General features: G+C 44.2%; 2 protein-coding genes across 2 annotated transcripts; both read right to left on the bottom strand.

Moving 5' to 3' along the window:
* Positions 1-3,556: 3,556 nt before the first annotated feature.
* siva1 (SIVA1, apoptosis-inducing factor) lies at positions 3,557-6,809 on the bottom strand. The gene is made up of 4 exons (XM_070842635.1): positions 6,631-6,809; positions 6,058-6,246; positions 4,751-4,904; positions 3,557-3,789 (listed from the first exon to the last, which is right to left on the bottom strand). The coding sequence occupies exons 1-4, from the start codon at positions 6,749-6,751 to the stop codon at positions 3,741-3,743; spliced, it is 513 nt and encodes a 170-aa protein (XP_070698736.1). The 5' UTR covers positions 6,752-6,809; the 3' UTR covers positions 3,557-3,740.
* Positions 6,810-7,621: 812 nt separating this feature from the next.
* On the bottom strand, positions 7,622-11,851 carry adss1 (adenylosuccinate synthase 1). Its single transcript, XM_070842591.1, has 13 exons — positions 11,612-11,851; positions 10,684-10,786; positions 10,541-10,603; positions 10,395-10,445; positions 10,207-10,273; positions 9,929-10,036; positions 9,742-9,823; positions 9,540-9,666; positions 9,296-9,450; positions 8,602-8,726; positions 8,339-8,436; positions 8,074-8,223; positions 7,622-7,791 (listed from the first exon to the last, which is right to left on the bottom strand). Exons 1-13 carry the CDS (start codon positions 11,798-11,800, stop codon positions 7,739-7,741), a joined length of 1,371 nt encoding a protein of 456 aa, XP_070698692.1. The 5' UTR covers positions 11,801-11,851; the 3' UTR covers positions 7,622-7,738.
* Positions 11,852-12,012: the final 161 nt, after the last annotated feature.

Genomic DNA, 12,012 nt, shown 5'->3' on the forward strand with positions numbered 1-12,012 from the left:
GCTATTGTCTGGCCCAGCTCCCCAGCACGTACTTTATGCACAAACAGACGACACAGCGGCGCTAGCCAGGCAGCTCTAACATAAAGAAAACAATGTCCTCCCAAGATCATTCATAAACACCCTGAACAGCCCCAGCCAGCACACAGTAAATAAGGGCCCTCTGCAACGCTGCGGCCACCTCACACTGTAAACATCCACAGCGGCAGGCCTCAGAGCGCTCACTGGCACCAACATCTCACATCTGCCTGACGGGATCTAGGGCTTAGACTGCCTGGTGTGTGCGCGATTCTTATGGACCAAAAACCTTCACATGGAAAGTAAGGGCCATGTGATAGGGCTTAGCTGCAGGGTGACGAGCCGGGATATGTGCAGTGTAACCCGATGGTGTAATAAAACATTCCTCTTCGAGGCTCAAAGCTTGGCTCATTTGGCTGTGACTGGCTGGATGTGGTTGTGTGTGTGTGTGTGTGTGTGTTTGTGTGTGTGTTTAGAGGTACTTGAGAGAAGTTGAGAGGAAAGTTGTAAGTGTCCACCACCTCAACAAGGCCAGCGGTGGGAGCCCTTGACCTCTGAGGGGACGGACTGCCAGGGACAGCTGGTGTGGCCTGTGTTTATTTATTTATTTCTTAACAAAAGACAGGTGGTCACACTTGAAAAGGGCACACAAACACAGTCACACATGCACTTGTGTACAGACATTGCGCGCACACACACACACACACACACGTACAGGTAGTTATCTTCTTCTCTCTCTGTATGAACACACATGCATATGGTTATCATCCACTTAATTTTGGAGGAGCCATTCTTTTGACTTTCAGAAAATACAAATCCCCAATTAGAAATATAATAGTCTGGTGTAAAAAAAAACTAAAAAAAAAAGATTTATTGCCAGTTTGTAAGGCTACATCCTCCTCTGTAGTGGTATTTAAGTTCTTAATCACAGTCTAAGGCCTCGATCTGAACCACATTATCAATTGCCACAAGTGCATAAATACATATCAACTATTGCTCTCACACTGGGTTTGCCTTTTTTGGAGTGGCTCGCCCTGACAGTGCCAAGACAGTGTGTCCTTGGTCCACTGTACAGCTGTCACTTACTCACACTCGTTGACGCATATTTATAGCAGCAGCATCATTGGGCCACACTCAGACCACAGCTGGTCCCCGAAAGAATTGGTGAAAGACAAAGCCACGTGCTCCCGCTGGCCGACTGCAGTTGGTCCTGTCTGCAGCACTGTGGGTGATTATGTGGCCCCCTTCTCCTCGCAGACAACCAGCAATACATGTACCAGGGAGGAGACGGGGAAGGGTGATGCGGGGGGGGGTGCATAAACCCATCACATCATTGTGGATTTAACAGAGAGCAGAGGAGGAGGGGGGGGGAGAGGAGCCTAAGCATCAGGATCCTTCCCTCCCAAATTGAATATGGTAAAGGTTTTGGATGAGTCCACCACTGTGAACGTTTTTTTTTTTTTTTTAAACTTACAGATATGGGAGAGGGACTAGAGGGCTGATTAATGATTCATGAGATTGTGTTCTTTGCAGACGACACTCTTTTATCCACTGTCATACATTATTTTACTGCCTTTCTTCTACATACAGACATGGTGATGGATTACAGGAGGGACAATTGACAGGAATGACATTTACTTTTTTAGATGGTCAAAATACGACTTTGACTCATAGCTCCAAACAGGAAAGAGACTCTGACAGACAAACTCATCTTCCTGGTCAAAGGATGGTTTTTTGGTGTGTGTGTGTGTGTGTGTGTGTGTGTGTGTGTGTGTGTGTGTGTGGGGGGGGGGGGGGGGGGGGGGGGGGGGGGGGTCACATCTATTCTCTGGAGAGAATAGATGTGACCAGGATCAAGTTTCTCTTTTGTACCTGTGACCGTATGTGTGTCCATGTAAAGACTTTGAGCTAAACCATATGCCTACAGTGAGGGTAAAAGTAGTGTGCTCATGTACAACTTCATTACAAGTCTTAATCAATAAAGGTATCAATAGCCTGCACAGCTTTAACTTCTAGTGTCATGTATTAAATCAAACAGAGACAAGATGCATCAATAGATATTTCAAACCTTCACTGGTAACTTCAAAATAAGTATAAAACACTTTTGCGGATTACTTGTTGATTTTTTTGTATTTTGAAGGGAAAAATTTAAAATAAGAGCCAGGTAAATAACTACTCTGAAAATGTAATCATTGTTAGAATCATTAGAGTCATACAATTTTAGGGAGCTCTTCTTCAAATAAGTCTTTGAGGCAGTGACTAATGATGATTTTAATGATGTATCTGTTGAACAAAGGGCCCATGGTGGTGTCTTCAGATGCCTTGTTTTGTTTGACTAAAGGTCCAAACTCCAAAGATATCTGCTTTATAACGACGTAAAAGAGAAGAATCAGCAAACTTTTAGAAATGAGAAGCAGGAGATAGCAAAGTGGATAAATCTGTTATCAAAATAGTTGATGTCAATCAACTAATCAATAGAAATAGAAATGATAAAAAGTAGAAATGGCTTAAGACACTTCCACCAGCGTTAGAGTTGTGGACATCTGTTGAATTTCACAAGTCAATGTCTGTGTTATCACCAATAAAATGAAAAAAAAACAACAAGTATGTAACTTCAAAAGTGAACGTCGTCCTGTCAAGTATTTTATGCCCACGTTTGCGTTCCTTAAAGCCTTATCAAGAATTGTGCAGACAACTTGACGCCTTGCTTGCCAGCAGCTGCTTGTTCACTCAGCCAGAAACGAAGCGGTGCCCTCGGACACCAACTGCAGAACTCCCCAAAGACTGGAGCCACAACTGGCCCGCTGAGCAGGGGATGTGACTCAACAGCTCACGGGCGCGTTTGCAATAAGCTCCAGGAAGTGCACTCATCCAAGCTAATATCCATAAGACCATGTCATGTGATTGATTTCTATAAAGCAGTGCTGAGGATTTCTGCCACCAAGAACAATTACTCACAGCGCACAACACCTGACCCTGAAACCAGTCATCATCAGTGACGAGCTGCAGCCAAGAGAAAGTGATGACTGCACCTCAAGGTCACATCCAGGAGGGATAATTGTAGCCAAATTGTCTGCTGCGAAGCCCGGTTTCTCTTCAGCCTCTGGGTCTCCTCGTTTTAATAAATAAATTTGATAGCAGATTCCAAGGTCAGCCCAGACAGGCTGGATTGGAATTTCATTCTCATTGCCAAGCAAAGACAAAACTTTCACACTTTCAGCTAAGAGGTTGGAAATTCTTTAGCGCAGTGAGATAAATGTGTTCGTCTGGTGAGGAAACAGGGTCTGCGTGTTCCCCTGAATGTGGCCCAGTCTGAAAGGGTGTCATCCCTCATCAGAGTCCTTGAAGTGTGCTGCCATCTGCTGATGTATCTACAACACATGACGGTAGCCGAGTAACCTTTCAGCTATTTGGCAGATCCCCGCCCCCCCCAGACATCCCATTTGATTCTTGTATTATTTAAAACAATTGCCTCACTGTGACCCTTTAATGAATCAAAATACATACCGGGACTGTATTAATGACAGGTGCTCAAAAGAGGTTTAACTGTCTTCAAAAGTGTTCACGTTTATTTCATTTACTTTTAGATTGCAATACATATATACAAGAAAACATTTAGATCACATAAAAAAAAAAAAAAAATCAGAGGTATAAAATACAGTCTTAGTAATATCTCATGTAAGGCAACTACATAAACAAATTCCTGATCCCTTCTTTGGTCTCCTTTACGTCGAGCAACTGCAGCACAGTAATTCATCGTATCGGCCGCTGTAACTGTGGAACAAAGAAAATATTGTATTCCAATTATTTTGAAAACACTTTTGTAACATTACCGCTGCACCAAGACCCCACCAAAAGGTTCTTTGAGTTCTTTTAAGCATCAAATACTAATACTCCTTCCAGTTGGCTTGAGAGGCAAGTGTGTGGTTTGTTTCTTTCTAATAATAATAAAAAAAAAAATGAATATGAAGCTATTGTGCGTCCCGCTTCCGTTGTTTTTTTGATGCCTTAACGTCTCAGCAAATGTCCTTTTAGAGCTCTGTAACTTACTGGCAGTCCAGCCAAAACTGATTAGAAGCCAACAAGATTCAGGATTGAGTGGGGTCATGGTTTTGGCCCGTCTTTGAATTAAGCATCCAACTCTTTTTACGTCAAACGCAGCAAATCTACAGGACTTTTTTTTTTTTTTGTTCCAGTGGAGACGCTGCACACAACCCTTCAGGACTTGCTGTTTGTAGTTCAGAGTGTACTCGTAGTGCAAGCACAAGAGGAATGCCTTTCACAGAGCAGATGAGAAACAGCTCACTCCCAACATCTCATATAAAAAACCCCCAAAAAAACAGAGCAAGTGATTTTCCAAGTGACACCTAATTAACCTTGGCATGCATGGTGTCTCAGTTTAAAAGCAATCGAATGATGCTTTGAAGCTCACATGACTAGACGCTGCAGCTGGATTCCTGCTACGGATGTAATGAAATGTTTAAGGCCAATATTTTCCGGCCTACATTAGTTGATGCAGATAATGCATTTTAATGAATCATAACACAAATGTAGGTGCACAAGAGGTGAAGCTTTGCAGACAAGCCTAGTTATTAAAATACAATTTCTATCTATATTTGACAGGCTAATTTAAAGTGACATAAATGCCCTTGTGCCCTGATATTGATAGCTTGTAAACATGAGTGCGCCGAAGCCCTTTGTGAAACTATGTGAGAAGGAAACGCATCCGACTTACTCTATGATGGTGCAGACAGAGCAGCAGAGGCTGGAGCAGCTGGAGCACTGTCGGGTGCAGGAGGAACAGGCTAGACGGTCACATTGGGAGCATGGCGTCCTGGACCCCTGGCTCTTCTGACACACACAGCAGCCGGTAAGACCCACTGCCGCACCTAGAAACAAAGTACGCACCCATACGGTGCCCTGGATGAGCAATTAGCAAAAGCAATAAAAGTTCAAAAGTAAGCCAAACCTGGCAGCCACACTGTGACAATCCTGACATCTGCTGGTGAAGAGCATGAACTGAACTAACCACTGCTTTTAGCCTCGGAGTGAAGCTACTTATTGAACTACTGCCTGTCACATTTTAAAAAGCTCTTCTAATTCCCAACGTGACCTGATCTCGCTGTTGTCCAGTTTTGTTTTGTTTTTTCTAGCTCTCAGTACCCCATAATCCTTGTTACCTGGTATAGGAATAGTAATAGAGAATTTTGTGCTAAAAACACCATAAGACACTTGAATTTTCTAACTTGGACGGCTGATGCCTCATTATTTTCAGCTACACCAATATTGTTTTTTTTAAACAGAACAGAAAAAGAACAGCAAATTCTGTCCTTCACTGTCCAATAACAAGTTGTACAGTTGGAGTAATGATATTTGTCCTTGTTTAACTTAAAGTTATCCACTTTCTCAGCTGCTTGGAGGCAGGTACAACCTTTTCCATGGTTGACCATTTTCTCAAGGTTCATGAGGACTGCTCGGTGTGGCTCCATCTTATCTGGGTTGAAGCAGCTTTAGCGAGGGCTTTATGTACTCTAAAACAGCCACTTTCACCTATTGTGTCGGATGCTTTGGAGGACCGAGCTCTTATCACAAGGTCAGTCACGTCACCTCTCTGCTTTTATCAGTAGAGGTCACTGTTCTCACATATTTGGACTTTGTTTACTCTTTTACTTTATGTCCTCCTGTAGGTTTTTCGGACAATGAATCCAAATGTGTGTCTGGGGTTAAGACAAGCTTCTGTATCGGGATACCTTGCTGAGGACAAGTAGGAACAGGAAATAGGTGGATGAATGATTGGCTGGCTACCGTTTCTGGCCAAATGTAAAAAAAAAAAAAAAAAAAAAAAAAAATAAATAAATAAATAAAAAGAGGTCACACGCATGGCAACAGGTGTTTGAGAAATATGATCAAGTTTGTGTTGCTTGACAAACCAGAAATTATTTTATATGCTGTGTCTTTGTTGGTGTTGTGTTGCCATTTCTGGGTATGTCTGCGTCTCTTGCTTAAAATATATCTGGGCTGTAGCCGTCAGTTCAAGCTCACTTTGTGCAGCGTTTGCTCTTGTTAGCCTCCCATCGTGTCCAATCAGTGTCTGTCCTCTCAGCAGGGCCTGGCTGCCTGCAGGTGTCCCGGCTTGTCCAGTGGGCAGCGGGTCGGTGCCCCTCTCCTCTCCGGTCCATATTTTGCCCATGGTGGCCTTGGCACCGTTGAAGAGCAAGTTCTTTGTCTTTTCTGTGAGAGAAAAAAAAAAAAGAGATCCATTCATGTGTGACATTGCATGTGACTGAGTCAGCAGACCACCCAGGAGGCTGATGTTCACGGCACATTACGGCCAATCTGACAGTATTATGGTCCGATGGCAGTAATGTCAAACAGACCGTGAAGATGTTGCTCTGTAGTCACAATACTTAGCGGAAGCTTTTACTGTCAAGAGGCCAAACACTGGAGTTCACGAATAACCTTCTTGTGAAGACGAACAAAGGTACCAGAAGTGTCCAATAGAACTGTTTTATGGATGGACTCGAGAGATTTGTTTGTATTTAACTGCTGCGCAGGCAAATGTGCGCATCTGCGAAGCTAGCATTAGCTAACATTTATCCGCTAACATGGACTTACCGTGGATTTCTTGCCTGTATTTGTTCCCAAACACGCCGTAATTATTCAGCTCCTGTTGCCCGATATGCATTTTGTATTGGGAGGAGAAGGTTTGGGGGAAGGGACAAGATCGTTTTGGCATTTCGGCTGAAATAAAAGTCTCTCAGCGCTCCAACAGACTTCCACACTAGTTTGTTGCGGGAAAAATGCAAGAGAGCAAACAAGGAGCCAATCACACGCATCCTTTATTGTCACGTGAAAATTTAGAGCCAATCCGACAGCTGCTCTCGTGTCACGTGATTTTTTTTTTCTTTCCGCCTTAAACTTGCAATCCGTCACCACCGTGCTGCCTTCAGTGGTTGTCGCGAATTTAGGTTTTTCCTGTTTCATTATTTAAAAAAAAGAATAGCTGGAGATTGGTGGAACACTTAATATATATGTGCACACGTTAACAGCATGATTACAACCAAGGACAGGAAGATTTTTTTCAGATACAAATGCAATGATTTAATGCAATGATGTGATTTATAATCACTTCATCATATATTCATGTCTTTAAGTAATGATCAACATAGTCCCAATACACGTGCCTCCCATAGTATAAGGTTTATTGACTATTGGGCTTAGGGTTTACTGACAGGTAGGGCTCTAGAAATCAAATAATAAATATGTCCATCCACCCATCCATCCATCCATCCATCCATTATCTATACCACTTATCCCTAAGGATCGCCGGGGGGGCTGTGACCAATTCCAGTTGACTTGGGCGGGGGGTAGCCTTGTTGCCAGATGGGTAGGGATGGGTATGAGTATGATGAATAATCTCCCACCATGGACCTATCAGCTTTTATTTGAAAACATGTGAGCTGCTTTATTCGGTGATACAGATTATATTGATTGTCTTATCATTAAATCTAATAATTGCAGTGTTAATAATAATAATAATAATAATAATAAAAGAACACAAACATGTGACTGCAGCAACACAAATATTGCCAACAGTGCCCAACAATTACAGGGACGTTTTGTTTATTAACTAATGAGGAGAAGAACATTTTAGGTGATGAAAAGATGCCACGTCATTCCACATTGTCTGTGCTTCCATCGAGGGGAGATAAATGTTTTCCCGTTAGAACATCTGGATCATGCACTCTCTGGACTTTCCAACACCAACCCACTTGACTGAAAAGAGAGAGGAAGAAATGGAGAGAAAGATTGGAAAAGATGACAGAACTGTAGATGTCATGACCATCCATAATGGAAAAGGGCTATTTCTCATGAGTGAACGGTGCGACCTAGTGGATATCATGCAAGTCTATAGTTTATCATGCATTACTATTTATTTTGATTTAGAGGCCTCGGGGGGAAGTGTTGACAATAGCTTTCTGCACTCTTTCATATCTCTAGTGTGCTTTGCAAAGTAAAATCAACATTTGCACGATTGTTATTTTGTGTTAAACATACTGGGAACTCCAATGTGGTTCTCGATGAAGCGGATGTAGTTCTGTGCCTTGGCTGGGAGGTCGTTCCACTTCCTGGCTGCGGACGTGTCCGTCTTCCAACCAGGGAAGGTCTCATACTCAACCTCCACTTTTTGCAAAACATCCATGTTGGCTGTGAGTGAAAGATGCTGATTATTACTGATCTTTAAATCAATGTTATCTGTCATCAAAGAAAGCAGATCGGTTTGTGAGTGTTGATCCACACGAGGTTTCTTCTGTTAAATCACCTGGGAAGTGAGGGATTCTTTTTCCATTGAGCTTGTAAGCGACTCCAACTTTGATTTCATCCAGCACGTCCAGAATGTCAAGTTTTGTCAAAGCGATGCTGTTGGACAAACACATCACATGAGAACCATGATGTTTAGAATGATCATAATGCCACATATTATGGTGCAGACAGAAAATGCTTGTCAGGCAAATGTGCTTCAATATCGAAACCGAAAAACCGCAAAACACCTGAAGATTTGCCTAAAGTGCTCTAGCCACTCACGCGGTGAAGCCATTAATCATATGAGCGTATCTGACGATGACAAGATCCAACCAGCCGCAACGTCGCTTCCTTCCTGTGGTTACACCCACCTCATGACCTCGAGTCTGCAGCAGCTCTCCTACCGCCTGCAGAAAACAGGGGGGAAAAACAGCCCTACCGTTACTTTATTATACATGAATTTAAATGATGTCTGGAATTTAAAATAATTGTAATTTAATTGTAAATGTAATGGCTACAGTAGTTATAGACACAGCTGAGTACAATAAAACATCACATAGACCGGGGGATAAAGTTTTGACATCTTGACCTATGTCCCTATGGTCAGTTCCCGTGACAAGTAACATGACCCCGGCTCACACAGTAAATATATCCTGAACCCGGACTCTGGCCCTAAATTTATCCCGTGAACATGTGATCTGCATAAGAGGTAAAGAGTGTTTGAACCTGTCTCTCACAAAATTTGACAGCTGCACCAGAGAACAACCCTACCCCTCCCACCCGCCCCCCACCCCACCGCCAGCCCTGCTGCCTGTATGTGTCTGTGTCAGCCACATGACCACAACCACACTGTGCATCTCAAGCTCAGTATCAGCGAGTTACTTAACATGTCACGCACCTCTTCTCCATACAATTTGGACACGTGACAGCACCCAGTCCCAGCTAATCTCACCCATTTCCTTAAGTGATGTCTTACATTGAGTTGTTCTGTGGGGAAGGCTCCGATTCCCACTCTGGTGGTGTAGGCCTTTGATACGCCAAACACATCGCCAATATTCAGAGGAGGGATGCCGAGACCGGTGCATGCCCCGCCCACGGTGCAGTTTGATGATGTCACAAAAGGATATGTGCCTGAGGAGAATTTTTTTATATGTTACCACAGCACTGATTGTCCCAGATAAAAAAAAAAAAGATCACTTAGAAGTTTCATTTCATCTTACCAAAGTCAATGTCAAGGAGAGCAGCATTGGCCCCTTCAACCAGAATTTTCTTTGGAGGTCCATGAAGAGCTTCGTACATGTAATAGACCCCGTCTCTCACCATCGGCCGCAATCTCTCAGCGTACTCCTGCACAAAGCGACAGAAATATGGTTTGGTTTTGGTTTTTGCTGGAAAGAATGACAGTCACTTATTGGCGTCTACCTTGAGTTTTTTCAGTTGGTCCTCAACGTCAACTGTCAAGGCTGGATACATGGACTGATACTGGTGGACAAGGTTCTTGAATCTGAAAGGAGAGGAAGTCATGAATCATGCCACAACTGCAAAATTACAATGCTGGTCTTGGTTTCAAATAACCTATTGTGTTATATTACATTCCCAAACTCCCTACCTGGTGGAGAAATCCTTAAAGTCACCCAGGAGGTCGCATACACGTAGGCCAGTGCGAGATGCTTTGCTGGAGTATGCAGGTCCAATGCCCTTCTTGGTTGTTCCAATGCTGTCATTATGAGACACAAGCAAAAGGAAGGGATGTAAAGTGACGTGTGGAATGAGTGTAGATTTGTACCGATGGCGGTGTGCTGTGGCGTTTTTATGTTTTGGCAAAATGTCGGCAGGTCTGGCTCATCCTGAACCTCCGCCTGGTCTCGCTGGCGCCCTGACCCTTACTTCTTTCCCTCTTGTGCTTGTCTTTCAGTTTCCTGTAAGCCATCGATGACCTGGTGGAAATCAAACACTGCAGGGAGACGGCAAACGAATCAATTAAAGTCATGCTGCACACACAAATAAAAACAGGGTTTATGCAGTTTATTCCAACAAAGTAAAGCTCTATTAACAATGACATGTACAGAACATACCAAGGTGAGCTCTGTCTGAGACTATCAGCCTCTTCTCCCAGCCTTTCAGACCTGGTCAGAGAGTGCAAATCACATCCATGTGAGCATACATTAACCTTCATTTACACTAATGCATCACGCGCGAGGTGTATTTTCTCTTAACATACCTTTCTTCTCATTTTTATCGCCTTCCTCAAACAAGCCAGGTAGATGTATGACCACTCCGTTACCTACAAGAGCAGAGCAGGAGGATTATGTAGACTCAGCTGCACTAGTGTTGGTATCTATGCTGAAACATGAAAGCCGTTACCAATGAGTGATATGCTTTTGGGGTTGATGATTCCACTGGGGAGGAGGTGGAAGTCGTACTCCTTCCCATCCACCACCACGGTGTGTCCTGCATTGTTGCCCCCCTAGAAGACAGAGCAAGGTATGATGACGACAGCGTGATGTTCACACCCAAGACCACTGCAGAAAACTCGGCCACATGCACACGTCTCATGTTATTTTCGTGAGGCCGTGTTAAGCCGCCCTCTTCCCGGTTCGCCAAGCTTTTCCAGCACCTATTTTAACAGACTTGGCTGGTGCTGGTGGATCCTCCGCTCTGTTCCCCCTGGCTAAGACCTGGCCTTCTCACATATCAAGCCACCCTGAGAATGTGACCTCTCTCCAGCTGGGTGGGTGGGGCCTTCGAGCCTCCAGGACACAGGGTGCTAGTCCTGTCAGTGGAGAAAGTGCGAGTACAACGCAGCAACTGTTGGCAGATTTCACTCAGTGTCCTGGTGCTGGAGTGACCTCTGATTCCTGACCAGGGAGGTTATGTGTCCTATGTAAGCAGGCAGACACCGACCTGTCTTCTTGTTTTTATTACTGCATTTATCCCATTTCAAATTCAGTCTTTGTGATCAGCAGAGTGAGTCATTCACAGCAACATTACACTTGGTTCAGAGGCGAGTTCAAGAATCAAGAGAGAAATAAGGCTTCTAAATTGTACCTGCCTACACTACAATGATAAATAAGGACATCTGACATTCTCTAAATGTAGAATGTTTTGAAACGGGACTTTAATGGCCACGATCACTTAAATCACATGTCTGTGTGCGCACCTGTTGCGCTCCACCAGGCGCACTGACAGATCCCATCGTCAGATTATGAATTCAGAGAAAAGAGGCACCGAGCGAAATAAAAACACAGCGACACGCCCCTGAGGACGCTCGTCTGAAATCACCAACGATTACCTGACATCTGCAGACGAAGTCCGCTTCGGTCGCCAGCAAATCGACGACTTTTCCTTTGCCCTCGTCTCCCCACTGCGCGCCGAGCACCACCGTCGCTTTGTTCCCCGCGTCGTTGCGCGATCGCTTCTGTCCGGCCGCGGAGGGTTGATTCATGTTTTTGTGGTCTTTCGCCGACCAGCTGAGCGACATGACGGCGGTGGCTTTAGTCTGTCCGTCTCAAGACGACTAAAGTGCCTGCCAGAGTGGCATTGCCATATCTGTAACTTCATAGCCGATGATGTCAGAGCCAGACGCGCAGAAGTGCGTAGCTGCGGCTCAGGCAGGTTGTGTCCAGGGCTGTTGGAGCAACGGGAAAACTGCCCTTCCACAGGGATGAATGAAGGTGGATCAGGCTATTAAAA

Source organism: Pempheris klunzingeri, chromosome 13 (genome assembly GCF_042242105.1).
Source record: "Pempheris klunzingeri isolate RE-2024b chromosome 13, fPemKlu1.hap1, whole genome shotgun sequence".
NCBI lineage: Eukaryota > Metazoa > Chordata > Actinopteri > Acropomatiformes > Pempheridae > Pempheris > Pempheris klunzingeri.